This window comes from Nilaparvata lugens, chromosome 3 (assembly GCF_014356525.2).
Source record: "Nilaparvata lugens isolate BPH chromosome 3, ASM1435652v1, whole genome shotgun sequence".
Lineage (NCBI taxonomy): Eukaryota > Metazoa > Arthropoda > Insecta > Hemiptera > Delphacidae > Nilaparvata > Nilaparvata lugens.
Genome location: NC_052506.1, coordinates 51438345 through 51458121, shown reverse-complemented (window position 1 = coordinate 51458121; position 19777 = coordinate 51438345). Strand labels below are relative to the sequence as shown.

General features: G+C 34.1%; 2 protein-coding genes across 3 annotated transcripts in view; one reads left to right on the top strand and one right to left on the bottom strand.

Moving 5' to 3' along the window:
* Positions 1-1235, top strand: part of LOC111051562 (calcium and integrin-binding protein 1) — a 14237-nt gene extending 13002 nt beyond the window's left edge. The window contains exon 5 of the mRNA XM_039423973.1: positions 209-1235. Coding sequence (XP_039279907.1) covers positions 209-230 — 22 coding nt within the window. The 3' untranslated portion in view covers positions 231-1235. The remainder of the gene's footprint in view (positions 1-208) is intronic.
* LOC111051392 (putative oligosaccharyltransferase complex subunit CG9662) lies at positions 813-19777 on the bottom strand. Of its 2 annotated transcripts, XM_039423972.1 has the most exons (4): positions 19449-19645; positions 3397-3470; positions 2048-2265; positions 813-987 (listed from the first exon to the last, which is right to left on the bottom strand). In XM_039423972.1, exons 1-4 carry the CDS (start codon positions 19471-19473, stop codon positions 969-971), a joined length of 336 nt encoding a protein of 111 aa, XP_039279906.1. In that variant the 5' UTR covers positions 19474-19645; the 3' UTR covers positions 813-968. The 2 variants fall into 2 exon arrangements, with proteins under 2 accessions (XP_039279906.1, XP_039279905.1); XM_039423971.1 differs by lacking the exons at positions 813-987; positions 2048-2265; positions 3397-3470 and adding an exon at positions 15833-16774 and having other exon boundaries at positions 19449-19777.

Genomic DNA, 19777 nt, shown 5'->3' with positions numbered 1-19777 from the left:
GGATGTAGAGTATTAAATTTGATGTATTAGTTAATGAAATCGCAACAGGTACAGTACTGAACCACCAAGTCAAATTCGAAAATATTGAACTGATCTCAAATTTTGCGACTTATATTACTATTTTGTAAATAAAACTATTCCTCTTATTATTACGATATGAAATGATTTCATAATTCAACTAAAAACAAGAATGATTTTTCTGTTTCAGTGTTTTCTGCATTCGTCTTTAGAAACTTATTTATCAACATGCGCTTTTTTCACCCTACACTTTTCTTCAAGGCAACTTTGAATTTTCTTACAACTTCATTTTTGTCCTTACTAGTCATGCAGCTTTAGAATAAGAAGAACGTATTCATCCATATTTCAACTAAAATATAATGTAGAGCTACAGTAGCCTACTACTTATCTTACATTATGACTTTTTCTAAAAATATATCATTGTTCTTAATATAAGGCATCTTGTGAATCATTTTTCAAATAAATTTTCTTACTTGTAACAGTGTCAATATTTCTGAAAATTCAATTCCTTAGTTTAGTAGCTTATTTACACTTACAGTAAAGTACTTCATAGGAATGAACTCGTCCTGATCTAGTTGTCATTACTTGAGCTAATGGTAAAGTGTATTTCAAGTTAAAACTGCATATAGCTTTATAATTGTAAAATACTTCTAGTATTCTTTATTTAAGAAGCAATTCTGAAAAAATAATATTATTTGAATTGAATAAATTTCTTGTAATAATTAAACTCAGCAACAAGTAAGTATTCTAAATGGAGTTTAGATGCATTCACAGGAAAATAAAAATAGCAAAAATATTGTTCAATTTTATTTTTTATAAATTTAGTCGAAATAATTTAAATGCATTGAAAGTACAGTAAAATATAATTTATAGAATACAAGAAGTAGACAACGCTGATACTGGTGTGTTGTAAACACGAGAACCGAGAGCAATGTTTTGCGTCGCAAGATTCAAGTTCTCAGATAACCACTGAAAAAAAAACAAATGCAAAATTATAGAAATTGAACAAGAATTTTTCCATAATCTTCATTCAATACAACAGAACATAATATCTGGCATCATCAATATAAATTATTGTTGGCTTTTGCAATGGTCATCATTCTCCATATGTGGTTTAAAAATTCAGAATTTACGCTTATCGAAATTCGACGAAATATTCAATACGTTTAATTTTATAATAATGTACAAACAGAATAATACATAATAATTTATCATTATTTGAGTTGAGTTGTCAATTGAATAATTTGATTTTCTTTTGCTTTGCTTAAAATCCTAGCTTATCGAAATTCGACGAAATCCTTAGAATAGTATAATAAAGAAAAGAACTGACTTATACACGTACGGGATAGGGAGTTCATGGTTGACGCATCATCACGTCTGAACTGATTAAAACTGATTAACTTCAAATTTTGCATAATTTTTTTTCATTTAACAAGGATGATTAAAGCCCATTTTCATGTTTGTTAATCTAATAATTCTAATTTTAATAATTGAGGCAAATTTATTTGTGATACAAAGTTTACGTAATAAGAAAGCCCAATGAAATTGATTTTCTATTGTAAATTATTATAGTTGTCAATACTTTCAATAACAGCAAGGGACTATAAAACTAAATTGGTGCTTTAAAACTATTTGTGCTCTAAACCCTTGCGGAGCACGGGTTACCTGCTAGTATACAATACGTTTTACTTGATAATAATGTATGAACAGAATAATAAATGATAATCCATCATTATTTTAGTTTAGTTGTCAAATGAATAATCTGATTTTCTTTATACCTCAATGTATGTATGATTTGCTAGGCAAAAAGAGAAAACTATTGGGTTTTCTGGTAGTTTACATGCCATATAAATTTCATTGATTAGAAATTATCTCTAATTTATTTTTATTTGTTTTTCTGGTAGTTTTCATTCTTCCGATGAGTGAATTCTTCCATAAGAGCCAATGAAATACTTTTTCTGCAAAATTTATTGAAAAGCAATTCTTTAAATAATTGATCTAATGAGAAGATATATTGAAGTGTACTTACGGAAGTTTCATACGCATGAATATCCAGCAAGTGAAGAAAGATAGAAGAATAAATATGAATCCAACAGCAATGAGTAGGATGCGATTGAGCTTTGGAGTGGTGGCGCTGTGTGTCTGGTCGAGCACCACGAATCCCAGGCCGCCCAATGAGAACAGGAACGCCGATGCGAGGCCCTCCATTATGTACTGGCCATTCACTCTGTAAGGCATGAATGCCACCTGGCCCAAAACACATCATTCAAAATTTACTCCTATAATTTCCAATTAATGTATCAATTGACAATTTTTGAGCTAATTTACAGCTACTCAATAATTTTAGGCCTATTTATCCTAAAGAATCTGTATGATATATTGAAATCTCTCATCCGAATGGGATCTATTTGAGTTTTTTACAGACAAAGCACTGTTCATCTGACGTGAGTAGACATACACAGACAGTCGGATATCTGTGTGGGTTGCAACATTCAAACACCTAGAGAGTAATTTTTCATCCGTAAGCAAACGCCCGACTGTTACTTTGCGTTTGACTTCAGAAAATAACAGAATCGTTTCATAATCAAGTTACAACTCTGTATATGGCAGGGAAAGGCAGCCGCCTAACATTAGTCATGAATCATGGCAGCCGCATGTATATTTTACAGCACTGCCGCTAAACCTGGATTGAAGATCCCTGAAAATTTCAACCCTTTCCTGCCATGTAGAGTTTTCCTTAATTTTGAAACGATACTTGTACATACGCTTGTACATACATTCCTGGTGCCCTCAAATATGTAAATTTTCAAATAAATATATAATTATCAGTAAGTGATGTATTTCTCAGAGCATTTGTCGACCACCAACCGTATCCCACGTTTCCTATGTGGCTACACCCATATTTGTGCATGTAATTAATAATAGAATTATTTACTCTATACAGTTTTAGCAAAAAATGAATTGCAAAGCGTTTAAAAAAATGTTAATATGCTCTTACACCATATTCAGACAGAAATTTATTCCTTAAGCAACTCTAACACAAAAGTCAAGGCAACATTTTTTCCAATTACAATCAGTCTTGAAGACTCAAGAATGAAATACCATAAAGCTGGATTCCCATACATCATTATCAGAGTCCGTGACCAGTTCAGTTGAAATTTTCTAACCATGAGTTCTATTGGGACTATTCCTACATAGCCCGGCCGAGGGAGTACGAATACACTAAGTCTCATTAAAACTCGTGTGTAAAATATTTTTTTACGAAACATGATACGAAGTTAAGCCTATATGAAAATCCAGCTTTAGATGTAAAATTACAGTAACACAGAGGTAAAAGGCAAATAAAGAAAATTAAGAACTAAGATTACTTGAACTTACCGGCCTAGAATGTCCATTCTCATCAGTTGTTGATCCAACACTTGGTGGTTCAATTATGACATCATAAATTATTCCTGTAAATATTTAAAATAGCTTTTACTTTTCTAATTTTAAAAGGTAACACAGAACAATACTTCAAACTTCGCCGAAATATTTAAAAAAAAATACTATCAAATATCAAGACATAACTTATATTGTTTATAACATAAATTGAGACTGAAATATATTGCAAAAAGATTATTACAAAAGTAACCACCTGAAACCCAATCCAAGCTAAACTAAAACATGTGCTTTCCATTTGAGAAACAGGGAGGCCAAGTAAGTGACCAATATAACATGGCAGGGACAAAAGCTTCAGCATTGTGCCACAACAACATACCTAGGAGTGATCTTAGACCGAACATTGACATATAAGGAGCACTGCTTAATGACGGGTAAAAAAAGGTTGCTGCAAGTAACTGTATAATCCGAAAACTGACTGGGAGCACATGAAGAGCCAATTTCCACACAATTAGAACAACAGCAATAGCAATAGCACTTTAGTTTATCGGCTGGAGAACATGCAGCTTCAGTATGGTCTGCTTCAGGACATAAAAACAAAGTTGATAGAATGGTAAATGACACTGCAAGAATCATCACCGGATGTCTGAAATCAACTCAAATTGATGAAATGTTGCCCGCACAAGAATAGCAACTCCAGCTATAAGAAGAAAAGTGGCTGGTGATGTAGGAAGATCTAAGCAGGAAACCGACCCTCGGCACCCTCCTCTTTATGATCATCAAATACAGGCAAAACGTAACAAATCAAGAAAGAACTTTATGGATAGGACCCATTCACTGGAATCAACTCCTACAGCGGCCCGCCTTCAACTATGGAGAGAGAAAGCCCAGTAATTCAGTATATTCAGTCCATGACCGGCAGTCGCCATAATGACTTCGTCAAAGTTTAAAAAAATAAAAACACAAATAACTTGAGTTGCTGCAGATAGTTCTTCATGTGGCTCTCTGTGGATGGACTGTGATTCTAAATTATGAAACACTCTCAAACTGTTCCACAAGTCCACTAGTTTTATCATATCTCAGTGATTACAGAGGGTAGTTAATGAGTTTCTCACGTACCAGCCAACAAAACTTCCTATACTCCAGATCACGAACACAAATCGGCAGTCTGTTGAAAAATTTTAGCATCTTTAAGGGGTAGCATTCATGTGCTTTCGACAGTCTGGAGTAGGGCAGGTCAATGTTGCCTCGTCTCCTGGTATTGTGGTGGTGCAGCACCCGGGTCACTGTATCTGAAGCATTGTCACCTGGAGGGATCCTCACGTATAGTTAATACAAGTCACTAAACCGGATGCGGGCGGGAGTAGCTAAGTGCAAATCAAATATGATGGAAAGGGATTACCTGGACGAAAATATGGACATAAACTATATGTGTGGAGAAGTCCAGGATCAGGAAAGCAAAGGATGCAGGACCTGCATTGCTGCCCCCTTATGGACCACACATGCACCCATGACGACTTCATATTAGCCTCAGACAATGATATTGCAGCAGTTATTTTTTTGAAAGTGTTGACCGGACTCGGAAAGAAAAGTAAGTATTGCAAAAAGCATACATTGTGGTAATGGTCTTATAATTTGTGCTTTAATACCTTCTGCTTCATCCATTACCCACACTTGAGGGATCGATGGTGGCATAAAATTAAATTTCAATGCACTTAATTACAAACGCAACTATTCAAATGGCAGATCCAAACAGTGACAGCTGTATAACTTGAATAAAAATTCAAATTATCACTCATAAATTCATTCTTATTATAAGAGTTCAATACTTATGTAATTTATGTACAACCCCAGTTCTCAATAATGATAAGGCGGTGGCCTGTGACTGTGACGAGGGGACATGGTACCATATAAACTGTGTAGGCATCACAGATGAGCAGTATGACAGTATTAAAAGAGAAACTCACAATGTTCATTTCTGGATGTGTGAAAAGTGTAAAAAGCAACTGAGTGACGAAGTAATACATATATCTGGATTGCTGAATAAATCTGACAGCTCAAACACTGAGCCTTCTTTTAAAAAACCTATAGTTGACAAACAATTTGACGTCATAATCAAAATCCTCCTAGATGATATAAAAGAATACAAGGAAGAAATAAAATTGTTAAAATCTAATAATGACAGACTTTCAGAATCACTAGCAAGAAAGACTGACGTCTTAAGGTGCGTACAGACTTTCGTTCCGCTCCAAGACCGAACGTCACTCCAGCAGAGCGATTGATGATCGACCGGCGAGCAACAATGGTTCGACCGGGGAATGCGAGAAGATCTACCATATTCCGTAACGTTCATGATCGGTGCGAGTAGAGAGCGGAGGCGGAGCGATTGCTGTGCGATGGTGGTACGTGGGCGGTACGAGGGAGGAGCGTGCTCGGTGCGGGTTGGAAGCACGAGTATGTGTATGCAGCTATATACAGGATGGAGCAGGTAATATATGAATTTACACAAGGCTTATACCCTGAACCATCATGCTCGGTTAGAAAGAAGGCAGAAACGAACACACAGAACCTGTTGAGAGAGGCAGAAAGTAATGAAGGAATAGCGGGGAAAAGTGTGAATGACCACGAAGATGACATGGGCCTACCTGACCCACTTCTAGAAAATAAGGAAAGCAACACTGATAACAGGAAAAAACACAAAAAACACATTCTACCTGAAAAAAATTATTATCATAGAGATGACACGGGCCTACCTGACCAAATCTTAGAGAATAGGAAAACTGATAGGCCTACTGAGCAGAGGAAAAACCAAAAAAGACCCCATCTACTGGATGTCCAGAGAATGACTTCAAGGAGTAGTGCAACATTGATTGAAGCAGAGAGCCAACAAAGAAGAGAGGAGCCTGACCATCTGATTATTGGTGATTCGAGTCTAAGAGGTGTCGGTGAGGTTATGGTTGGAAAGATGAAACAATGTCCGAATATAAAAATTATACCATCAGGAAGAATCCAGGATGTGAGTAAATATCTAGCAAAACAAGAAAAAATGCCTAAAAAAGTAATAATAAATGTAGGATCAAACAATGTACCATCAGCCAGAACGCCAAATCATGTAATGAGGCCGCTCTGGCTTACATTGGAAGCAAATATACGTAGATTCCCCCTCACAGATTGGTATATAGGTTCTATCCACTACCGAGAGGACTGTGGTATCCGGTTTGTTGATGAGACAAATGGTGCTATGAATTTCATGTGTGAGCAGCTTAAAATAAATTTTATAGATAATACAAAGAATCTGAAAAAGAAACACCTGAGTTGGGATGGACTACATTTGAACAAAGAAGGAACACATGTACTGGCCGACAGTATAGTAAGAGTTATGGAACCGAAAAAGATGCCACTGAAAGAAAACTTCCAGGCTAGACCCAGCTACAGTATGGCAGTCCGGCGTGATTCATTGTAGCCACAAACAGCATTGAACCACACTCCACATACCAAGGAACACAGAAAAAAACAACAATCCTTCAAACAGACTTGCAATAGGAAAAATAAGTCACTCACCATCTACCACTTGAATCTACAAAGGGGATTGCAATCAAAACTGGAGAGGTTGAGCATGGATCTGAGTCTGTACACCCCTGATATCGTTGTTCTTTCGGAGCATGGACTCAGAGAGGAAGACCTACTACACACCAATATTGCTGGCTACACTCTTATAGCAAACTATTGTCGTAAAACTCTTCTCTGGGGCGGCATTGCCATGTATAAAAGAAGCAACCTTCAACTGAAAATGGAGAAAGTAAACTTAGACCAGTCACATGCACCTGCAGAACAGCTTTTTGAAACAGTAGTGGTGAAAGTACGGATGAGGCGGATGAACCTAATCATTATTGGCACCTCTCGATCTCCATACCCCAGAACAGAAGATGAATTCCTATCCAGACTTGGAAGTCTACTTCAAAAATACTCTGGAAAGCGCTTCAAGATTGTTGTCCTTGGAGACACCAACATAGACACTCTAAAACCAGAGAGCCAAATCTGTAAGGACCTAGAAAATATCTTGACACAGCATGGCTGCCAAATCTACAGGATGCCTGCCACAAGAATCACTCAAAACTCAACCACTAGCATTGACGGATGTTATCACAATATGGACACAAAAACAATAGAAACTAAAGCATACCCAAACCAAATTTCCGACCATCACACTGTCTTCTGCAAAGTAACTAGTACGGTAGAATATGAAAATGCTATATATAAACACACCCGAAACTTCTCCACAGAAAATCTAAATCAACTAAAGACATTGCTTCAGCAAGCTGACTGGACAAGGGTGACAAACTCTCCTCAAGTAGATGACAAATATAATAACTTTCTGAAGATAATGCGGATAAGTATGGATAGTGCAATGCCTCGAGAATTAAAAAAAAATTACTACATCCAAAAAAAATATCTTTTGGGACAATAACACATTGACATTGAGACACAAACTACTCCAAGCAAATAACCAGTACTTGGCAACAGGCTCTCTGGAAGATAAAGAAAAATGCTCTACTTTAAAGAAGGCCTATGACACTGAAGTGAGAGAGAAGAAAGTGCAGCAGATAAGAAGTAGAATTGAAAAGACTAATAATAAACCAAAAATACTCTGGAAGATTATCAATAATGAAAGAAACAAAAACAAGCTAGGAGTACAGGACAACCTAGTGCTGAACTGGGAAAACGGAAAAATAGTAAACCCCAAGCATATTAGTGATATCTTCAATTCTTTATTCACACAACCGCCACCAAAGTCAAATATGCACGCATTAGATAGTGAGGATGAGATGCTTGATGCTCCATTATTCAGTGATTTCTCCACAATTTCAGAATCAGACATTGACTGCCTTCTTGACAACCTAAAACCAAGTAACTCAGCTGGATATGATGAGATTACAGGAAAAATAATGAAGTATTGCAAGGACGCGTTGAAAAAGCCACTTCTTGACATTGCTAACTCATCTATAAGACAAGCAAAATTTCCATCATACATGAAAGTGGCAAAGATTTATCCTAAACTGAAAAAAGGTGACAAAACTGATCCCAGGAATTACAGACCGATTGCTAATCTGCCTACACCATCAAAAATAATCGAAAGAGCAGCCTATAATCAAATAATATCCCATTTTGAAGACAACAATTTACTTGTGAAAAAGCAGCATGGATTCAGAAAGAACCTCGGCACAATGACTGCAATATCAAATTTACACAATGAGATTACAAAAATTTGGGAAGAACATAAAACCCCCTGTGGACTCTTTATTGATCTACAAAAGGCATTTGATACAATAGACTTCAACATACTAAAAAGCAAACTCAAAAAACTAAAAATTGTAGGAAATGCACTTGCCTGGCTAGAAAACTACCTCACAAACCGGCAACAATATGTTGAAGTAGAACATAAAATCAATAGCAATGTAATCAACTATAGATCATCCATACAAGCAGTCACTAAAGGCGTACCACAGAGTTCATAGAGTAAAACATAACCTCAATTAAAAACTATGTGATCGTCCATCAAGGAGATCTATATTTTATAATTCTAATCAATCATGTATATACACCTGCAGTAAGAAGAATTATACATAATTTACTCAACTGCAATTTGAGAAATTGAATTGGATTTTTAAATTTGATTACGTTTTACTCAATTTCAATCTTCAATCGAGAGAGCTACTTGTTTTTATCTTACCATATCTATTCAAAAATTTTGTCACAAACTTACAATTGCTCGATCAGATAATAGCAGATAATCAGTTGTTTAACATCGGATTTTAAAAAAATGATGAGGTTAAAGCTTCATAAAATAATAAATAATATTGATAAATATAATTATATAGTAGAAAGTATATTGTATAATATTATCATAGCCACCTGTATTGGAGATGGCTATGATATTATTGTAATAAAATAAGGTAATCTCTGTAGATTAAGGAAGACAGATTGGGTAATTCACTGTAGTCTACATATTAATGATATTTTTTTGTGGAATGTCGACTAAAAAATTTTATTAAGATGGGTTATTATGGAACCAACTCTATTGTCAAGAAAAATTGTATCGTAAAATTGCAAAAGGAAGCATAAAATAAATCATTATTAAACTACCTAGTAAGGAGGATTTTGTTTACTATATTCTCTCAGAAGTGCAAAAAAAATTATGTTATTTCCGTTCCAATAGAGCTTGGTTCGGTTGCACAAAAGCCGGTTAAATTTCAATCGTGGTTAATTTCACAAGAACCAATCACAGAGAAGGCTTTTTTAAAAGACGGCTTGTCTGATTAGTTCTCGTGGAATTAATCACGATTAAAACTTGACAGGCTTTCTTGCAACCAGCATTTTATTTTATAAATATAATTTGAGCAACTTTTACTCTCCTCTACAATAAGTAAAAATTACATTGATAGTCTTCAGTTATGCTATAAAGTAGGAAATAAAAAAATATTGTCCTCTGGCTGGGATTGAACCGGGGACCTTCCTTTCCAGAATCACGCATATGGTACTGTAGAATAATGCGTCCAGTAGCGGGTTTCCTTGACCGAGGCCCCCTGCAGAAGAATTACCAGACATCTTAAAAGTCAGGGAGCTCATATTTCTGTCTATTCAAAGAATGATAATTCATAGAAAGAAAAATGAAAATCTCAGTACCCTTTTTGAATATTTAATCACAACATGTTTCGGACATTGATGCCATTTTCAATTGATCAATATCCGAAACATGTGATTAAATATTCAAAAAGGGTACTGAGATTTTCATTTTTCTTTCTATTTCTATAAAAAGTAGCCCTATACAGAAAAGAGATAAATGATAATTCATTTTACATTTAAAAACCAATACGGTACCATATCACTACAAACACGAATCAGATAAAATATAATTGACATTTCTATACAGATAGATAGAATTTTGTACAGTTATAAAAGTACCGTAATGGAATAACTCAACTCTCACGCACTGTCCACTTAGCAAATTTAATGGAATAAGTACATGCATCATTATGGCACAACAAATTCCACAGACTGAATAAATTCAATTCTAAAGCGATAATACATGCATATGCATAATGCGTATGCATTCAGTTTAAATACCAATAAACTCCCTATAAATACCCATATCAATCAAACTCCCTCTTGATTAACATAAAGACTTGAAAAATGATTTCCTTTATTCTGGTATTCTTTCATCTCATATTAACTACCTACAGGGGTGCCCACAAGGGGGGGCATGGCGCAATTTGCGCCATCAACATTTTTGGGGGGGGCATGATTTTTTGTATATTTTATGTCAACATTTTGAATTATGATTAAGAAATCAAGGTATTAAATAGAGATATCCTAATGTAGTTAATTTTTCCCACCTTTACAATGTTATATTTTGCTAAGTGTAACTCAATATAAAGCATAAGCACAATTGATAATATTTTGTATGCAGGAATTTTAGTAATTTTAAGCCTATGAGTTTGAAGGTAAATCTTTGACAAAAATAAATTATAACTTCATCATCCACTATTATTCTGACTTCCTTTGCTTCATTTTAATTTCTAATGGTCCTGCTGTGTTTGAATTTCCTTGCTGTTGCAAGAAATATGCGATATTTTTCTCATTTTCACAGTCTCGACAGTTTTTCGATATAAACAGTAATGCAAGATCAATTTAGGGCAACTCAGCTTATAGAGCATGAAATTTTCTCTCATTTAAGACCAATCGCAAGTTTCTATCATGCATTGTACTCATTTTAGAGACTCTTTAATAACAGTAAAATCGCAAGAAAAATGAGAAAATAAAGATCATCATTCAATTGGCTGTAACTTTTGAACGGTATTGAAAACAGAAGTATATTTCATGGGAGTGAAAAGAGGAGAAAATTCATCACAACCTCGACCACTTTTTGGATTTTGCATCTGAAGTGTTCCACAAGATACGCAACGTTGCATATGCGAGACTGTGAGAATGGGGAAAATATCACAAATTTCTCGCACATTCAAAGTTGTGTATCTTGTGGAACACTTCAGATATAAAATCCAAAAAGTAGTCCTGCGCGACCACTCAATTCATTGGAAATTTATTATCTTTAATATTATATAGAGAATGCTTTTACTCGAAAAATTCAAGGTTCTCGAGATTAAATGGAAAACTTAAAAAAATCCAAAATTTTGGGGTGAAGTCGCCTTCTGGTGTGTCAGCAAATTTCAGATTAGAATTCAGCGCCCCAAAATATATATAGAACCATCGAAAAAAATTATTTCGGGGCTGTTTCCTGAAAAACGACTATTTGACTGGACTATAAGTTGTTATCCTATTATAATAGCGAGCAATTTATGTATATCTGTTTATATTTTTCTATTTCTATATCTGGTTATCTGGCTATCTGGTTATTTATGTTCAACGGATCTCGGAAACGGCTCTAACGATTTTCACGAAATTCGGAATATAGTAGGTTTATATGATATCAAAATTCGATTGCACTAGGTCTCATCCCTGAGAAAACTCCCTGAAGGACATGAAAAGGATAATTCATCCTTGGAAAAACAGATGATGATTTTGTCTGTGAATAAATCACAGACGAAATATATTTTTCGTAGTGAATAAATCAAAATTCGGGTAAGTAACAGTTTTGGGCTGTGCCTGTTAGTACTTCCCCAATCATTTTAAAGAAATGATTATCAATGAAATAAATCTGTTTATCAATGAATAAATAACGAGCAAAGCTCGGTGCCCCGATATTTGGTATTAATAGATAGAATTTACAAAATGTACTTGTTCAGATGATATCTTTATTCCAAAAACCAAACCATTTAAAGATACATTTTGTTCGACTTGTGTTATTTACTGATCCTGTAATGTTAAAAAGTAAATACTACCAACAACACAACATCAGTGACAACCTATTCCAATTCATGATAAATATCGGGGCACCGAGCTCCGCTCTAGAGTACCTACAAAAGCATATAAAAATTATTACGAAAGAATAAATTATAATCAATATTCATAGTTCATACAGAAAGGTTCTATCTAATCACAGTGGATTGAGATTAATTCGCAGAGGAATGCAAAAATTTATCTCACAAAAGCATGTTAAATTTTAATCCTGATTCATGTCACGTGAACCAAATCACAGAAGACCATCTCAAAAAGATAGCTTATCTGATTGGTTCTACTGGAATTAATCAGGATTAAAATTTAACCGGCTTTTGTACAACTGTCACTAAGTACCTGATTGAATTATGTACAAAAGTTCAACAGCTGAGTCATAATTTTGTCTCAGTCCCACACACATGCACTCGCTCACTCACTTCCATCATCAACAGACGCCGAAATTATCAGCTGTTTTTCCAAGGATGAATAAATTCTTTTAATGTCCTTCAGCGAGTTTCCCCAGGGATGAGACCTAGTGTAATCGAATTTTCATATATTATTATAAACCTACTTCTGAATTTCGTGAGAATCGTTAGAGCCGTTTTCGAGATCCGGTGAAATACAAACATATAAACATCTAAAAATTTAAACATCAAAAAATCTAAACAGAAATTGCTCATTTAATAGTATAGGATTTAGAATACCTAAACTTGCCGACATTATATATTGTATGAATAAAATCGTTCCAAATTTGTATGAATGTTTACCAAGATTGCTATGCAATATTCTTTTGCAATAAAGAATTATCAATGATATTATTATTCAACTTTTTATAAGTAACCTTAACATTTAAAAAGCAAATCCTCCCTTACTTATCTTTTAATATCCTATTAAAATATGTGTAATGTACGGTAGTTTTTCCTGATGTAATGAAGTTCTTTCTAGTCCTCCCGAACAAGAACGGGTGCACTGCTAGTCTCAAAAATAATATCAAAAAAATACTTTATTTCTATTTTAAAGAGATAAGAAACGATGGTATATATTTTTACAATATTATGAAAACAGAAAGAATTCCTCACAAGATTAAAGGTAAATAATGTCCTTTGGAAGATTAGAATGTAGAGGTGCGTACAGATATACACGCGCCGCGAACATGAGCAATTCACTTTTAATCAGCTGATTATATCTGTATTTTTACAGAAACGGTAAAATACAGATATAAAAAGCTTGGCATCAGCTGATTAAAAGTGAATTGCTCATGTTCGCGGCGCGTATATCTGTAAGCACCTTAAGATGTGAATTTTATTGTCATACACTGACTAATGTTAAAAACCAAAGAGTTGGGAGTTGGGGTACTTTGGGGGGGGGTCATTACACATGGATTGGGGGGAGGGCATTACACTTGAATTGGGGGGGGGGCATGCGCCATTGGCCTTGGGGGGGGGGGCTGGGCACCCCTGAACTACCAGATAAAATATAGATAAGCTATCAGATAACTCCATCTATCGTATTGGGGTAGTTCGGCCTAAAGAGAGACCTTGAGATTGGCCCGCCTTTGGCCTTTTTATAAAATTTCAGAAAATTTCCTTTGCGGCCCTGGGACAATTGATCCAGATGCTCAATTTTAGATATGCAATTGATCTGATCTTGATCTGTTGAACCCTATATTTTTCATAATGATTGTAGAATAAATAATCTATATTATTAACATTAATGTTTATAACTCAACTCTCATTTTATTTTCAGCCATATTATGGCTGTTATTTACCAAAAAACTAACTCTCCATTTCTATATGAATCATTGCTCCTATATGTCCAGATTTGTTCGATTTTTTTAATTATGTACAGTATTATATTTAGTATTTCTATTGGGGCAATATAAAAAAATAAATGGGATTCCATCTTTTATCGTTTTTTAGTACCTACTTTCATCCATGCAACCATTTGTCTCGAATAAATAAAATACAAATATTTCCTTCCCTGAAGTGGCTGGAACGTCGTGTAACATTGTGAGGTAGCACACAATACAACCCAAACAAAAAAAACCTGGTGTGGTACACTCACACTACTTTCCTTGCTCATTGATCTATAAGCCTCATTCTTAAACGAGGATAATCTAGGGGAATAACATTATGCCGATTGGCGGCTTAATAATTTTATTAAAACTACGATTATACTATTGTTATTGTTTTCAGAGTACATTTTCCTTTGTTTGAATTATGAAATTTAAGGATTTTTTAAAAGTTGTCAAAACAGCTGTTCTACAAATAAAATATCGACGTGTGTTCTTTTGAATAAACTGCTCTACCCACCTACCTCAAGCACGAGAAGGAGGTTACAAAGTAAATTTCTCAAGAATGGGGTGGACCCCCTGTTAGTTTCTCAGGAAGGAAACTCATGCTAGTTTATAGAGCTGATATATAACTATACAGGGTATGAATTTGAAAAAAATCGGTCAAGTCATTTTTGAGAAAATCGTGAAAAACATGTTTTTATTTTGCGATTATCCGCCATTTTTCTCAAGAATATTACGGAGCTCCTGCAATTTTCCAAGAAATGAGACTCATGACAGTTGATAGGGCTTATAAATAGCTATCCATGGTAAAAATTTGAATAAAATCGTTAGAGCCGTTTTCGAGAAAACCGTGAAAAACATGTTTTTATTTTGCGATTATCCGCCATTTTTCTCAAGAATATTACGGAGCTCCTGCAATTTTCCCAGAAATGAGACTCAAGTCAGTTGATAGGCTTATAAATAGCTATCTAGGGTATAAATTTGAAGAAAATCGTTAGAGCCGTTTTCGAGAAAACCGTGAATAACATGGTTTTTTAGTGATTATCCGCCATTTTTCACAAAAATATTACGGAGCTCCTGCAATTTTCCCAGAAATGAGACTCATGTCAGTTGATAGGGCTTATAAATAGCTATCCATGGTATGAATTTGAAGAAAATCGTTAGAGCCGTTTTCGAGAAAACCGTGAAAAACATGGTTTTTTAGTAATTATCCGCCATTTTTTCCGCCATCTTGAATTGAATTTTATTGAATTTCTTATTGTCGGGTCCTCATGGTATAAGGACGTTAAGTTTAAAATTTCAAGTCAATCGGTTGATAAGGAATGGAGTTATCGTGTTCACAGACATACACACATACACACATACACACACACACACACAGACCAACACCCAAAAATCATGTTTTTGGACTCAGGGGACCTTGAAACGTATAGAAAACTTGAAATTTGGGTACCTTAATTTTTTTGGAAAGCAATACTTTCCTTACCTATGGTAGTAGGGCAAGGAAAGTAAAAACCTGCCTTCTGCCTCGTCTTATCTGTGACGCCATAGGCGTACTGTATGGTCTGGCCCTCTCTATAAGACTACCATTAGCAAATGGTTTATTGTTTATTCACAATTATACTTGATATATAAACTATTTTTTCGTGAAAAATACTGTTCTACTAATATTTGCAATGTGATAGTACTGTTAATATTGAGGAATCAACATTAAAAAAAAAAAATACTAAACCGTAATTTCCACTCCAATCCAGTAGATAAGAGAATATATTTTGAAAAAGTTAGAATTGAGTTCTATGAAGTTTCTGTGTAACCTCTCAATGCATCTTCTCTCCGCCGTCTTTGAAGTTCAAGTGCATTCTGCTTTTCCAGATCACGAATATGATTAAGTGGGATACTATACCAGCTATCCATTCCACAAAACAGCATTCTATGAAAGAGAAAGAAAATTCTTCTCTCTGTACTCTGTATAAATTTTTCCACTCTTCCCTGGAGACCAAGCCATTTGAATTCAGAGTACACAAGCTTGTAGCATGTCATTATAGGCTTAGTGGTTCTAATCCAGTCTCCTTTGAGGTGTCCTCGTTGTGTATAGGTGGACTTGTACAGAGAGGGATCGTACTCCTCATTGTACAGAGAAGGCCTGATTGGATCATTAGCTATATCTATGAATTCGACAGTGCGCTGCTGAAGCTCCTGTGGAGCTAGTTGGTGGACATTCTCCTGTTCACCAATATCATCGTCGAAATGGTGTGATTTCACAATCAGGGTAAAATTTTCTTTCATAAAGCTTGGATTTGTTATTTCAGTGCTGCAATACGGGAATGAATTCCATGCCTTTTCCTCGAATTGAAGAGACCCAGCTGGGGTTAGATACCGCAAGTATTTTGGCACTTTATTTGCAAGGTGATAGATCTTGTGGGTGTATTGACCTTCTTTGAATGTGTTTCCAAGCAAAGGAGTGTCTTCAAACGGTCGGTTCTCTAGCACCTCCACTCCCTCGCCGCCACCAGTCTCATCTTTACTCATTTCCATTGTAGTGTACAGTTGTCCTATCCGATATTCCTTGACTGTCAGTGGAAGAGGTATTCTGTACTCGGTTATCAACATGTTTTCTGTTCTTTTTTAAAAACATTGATTTGCGGTTATTTTCAAAATTCACTTGTTTTATCCACTACTAGCAGAGAAGAACTGTAAATACAAATGAAGAGTATTTTTAATTCTTGAACAAACGAACTCATTTTTGATTCATAATTTATACATCAATAGGTACTCAAAACCTGATCTATTCATCAAACTAAAGGCATCGTCTACATTCAAACTGAATTAAATCAGCTAGTTCTTCAAACTCAAAATAGAACACATTTTATCAATAATAGCTTGATTTAACGGATTATAGTAGCTATTTAAATTGACATTAAACGACCTGAGGTGAATGGAATAATTGAAGTTACGGTTCTTTATTGTTATAAATTCAATTGTCCATTCACTTTCCACGCAACAGAGAAGCTGTGATACAAAGATGTATTACAAATATCTTCATCACTTATCATTGTAATGGAAATTTATTCTTTATTTTCCAAAATTAATTACCTACCTATGTAATAAAATTTAATATTGTAATTTGATTTTTTTCAACTTCAATTAAATTGAATATTAATTAACTAATTGATTACAGATGGTTGCTGGTAGATGATAAATAAGTTAGGCTATTGTATTACTTCAAATTCTGATTGATAAATATTAATTGGAATGCATTTTTCTGATAGATGCAGGGCATTTTAATCAGTTTTATGGATAATGTTTTATTGATTGCTCAAATTCTTAAAATGAAAATCAATACTTTTTCAAGTTTAAAACTTATTATAAAGTACTAAAATAGGATCTTGCTTTTATTATACATATAAATAAATAATTATACCTACTAGAACTTGCCTAGCAAGTTCTACTGATGATGATGGTGGATATAGGCTCGAGAGTCGGTGTCCGTTTGTTTTTTCGACGATTACTCTAAATTGCTTATTTTATCAATCAATAACAGCTTGAAATTTACAATAAGAACTTACATATTCGTTGACCCATTCTACCGATTAATTTTGCTGGTCAACGATATTAACTTACGTTACTGATTATCAAGTTTTTGTCGATATTATAGTAAAACATTAAAAGTGCATAAGAAAATGATTTATATTATATAAAGTTCCAGTACAGTACTTGCTAAAATTAGATAGACTATGTAACATTTATAGGTCCTCTCTTACTAGCATAATTTCGAAATTATAAATATGCTATAGTGAGGTCCACGTTATAATGGCAGTGTTTGATTAGGAATGGTATTGCTATCCTTGTCTATCATTCAACAAAGCGGATAGCTCTATCTCTTTCTCGCATTGCTCTGTTGCCAGATCGTCTTTTAACAATGTAGAATTGATAATTAATTAACAAAATATTTTATCTTAATTATGAAATTATTGTAAAATGTAATTTCTTGCTTAATAAAATGTAATTGATTATTTTAATCGAGGATAAAAAGTTAATATTAGGTTCACATCAATAAACCTGTATCAGCCACCGTCTATAGAAGGCATTGACAAGATAGAGGATTGGCAACGTTGTTCTCCTATCTTTCGCCACTGTCATTATAACGTGGACTATAGTATCCAGTCAAATAGACGTTTTTCAGGAAACAGCCCCGAAAGAATTTTTCTTGTTGGTTTTAAATGTACTCTGTAGAAATGTCTGTAAAATTATTTGGCAATATCAATATCAATTTCAATTTTGGAGCGCTAATTTCGAATCTGAAATTTGTTAACACGCCAGGAGGCGGCTTCACCCTCAAATTTTGGAACTTTTTTCAATTTTCCAATTTTAATTCGAAAGCCTCAGAGTTTTTGAAAAAAAATTCTTTAGATAATTAAAAACAACAAAATTTCCAATAGATTGTGTGGTCACACAAGAAACTACGATATAATTCTGATTTTCAGAAGAGGGGTATTATATTTATAAATATTCTGAAAACTCACTACTGTCATACTATGCAACTTATACAACTTGGAGTAATGATAAAAAATCACATATCATGTAAAATTACAATTAATTCTGAACAATAATCTTTAGAAATTTGGTATGTTTGTGGGGGGGGTGGAGTTAAGGACTAGCAAAAATAGAAAACCATGCCTCACAGCCAAAATACAATTTTTTATTGTTTTTCCTAACGTTTAAGGCCTTCCCAAACGATATAATCAATATTTTGAATTACATTGTTATAAGAAGGTAATGTTCTACTGTCAGAATCGACCGTTTTAGATGCTCTTTTAGGATTCCCTAGTTGGGAGGCGCATAAGTACACCACAAGGATAAAATTTTCAAACATTCATAGCTTTTGACACAATGATCGGATCTTCTGGTAGTACAGCTCATTCTTCTCAACTTGGTTCAAAATCACATATAATTTCAAGTTAAATTTGATGTGAAGCCGCCTCCTGGCGTGTCAGCAAATTTCAGATTTGAATTCAGCGCCCCAAAATACATTTAAAACCAAGAAAAATTCTTTCAGGTCTGTTTCTTTTTGAGAAACAATCATTTGAATGGACTAACAATTATAGTAGGCCTAGAGTTGTGTTATTTGGGCTAACTAGGTAATTGATTTATTATTGTTTGATAAAAAAATATTTTACAATAAATTTCATTTATTTTTATATTCGTATTATTCTTCATATAAGAAAGAAAGTTTAAGCCTAAAGAAGGTTTATCACAAAAGTTTTTAGTCTAGTATTTATGTAGACTACCTTTAAAATAATAATAGTAAAAAAATTTAATAGCCTCAACTACCTGTATGACTGATAATGTTTTATCAATTTATTACCTTTATCTTGAATATTGTGGTACATATTACATCCAACAGATCAACTATTCAATAAGACTGTGAATTTATCAACTAAAATTTTTACATAGTTTAGGTTTACTATGCTTATGCAAAGGTTTTTGTTTTCATTAAATTTTTGATTTCCCCATCATTTCAAAATATTTACGTTGAACGTTGAAAGAAGACGTTGACAAAACATTCATGATATTGTTTGGCAGTTTGGCGCGTTAATCCATAGAGATTAGAAAAACACAGAAAGTAGTTCCTCCAATTTTTAAAAAGTATGTTGATTTTATATAAAATATTTTTGCAGTTATCAAAAATGTTTT

Coding starts and splice junctions, on each gene's coding strand:
- LOC111051392 (XM_039423971.1), bottom strand. CDS start 16,693: ATGTTGATAACCGAGTACAGAATACCTCTTCCACTGACAGTCAAGGAA.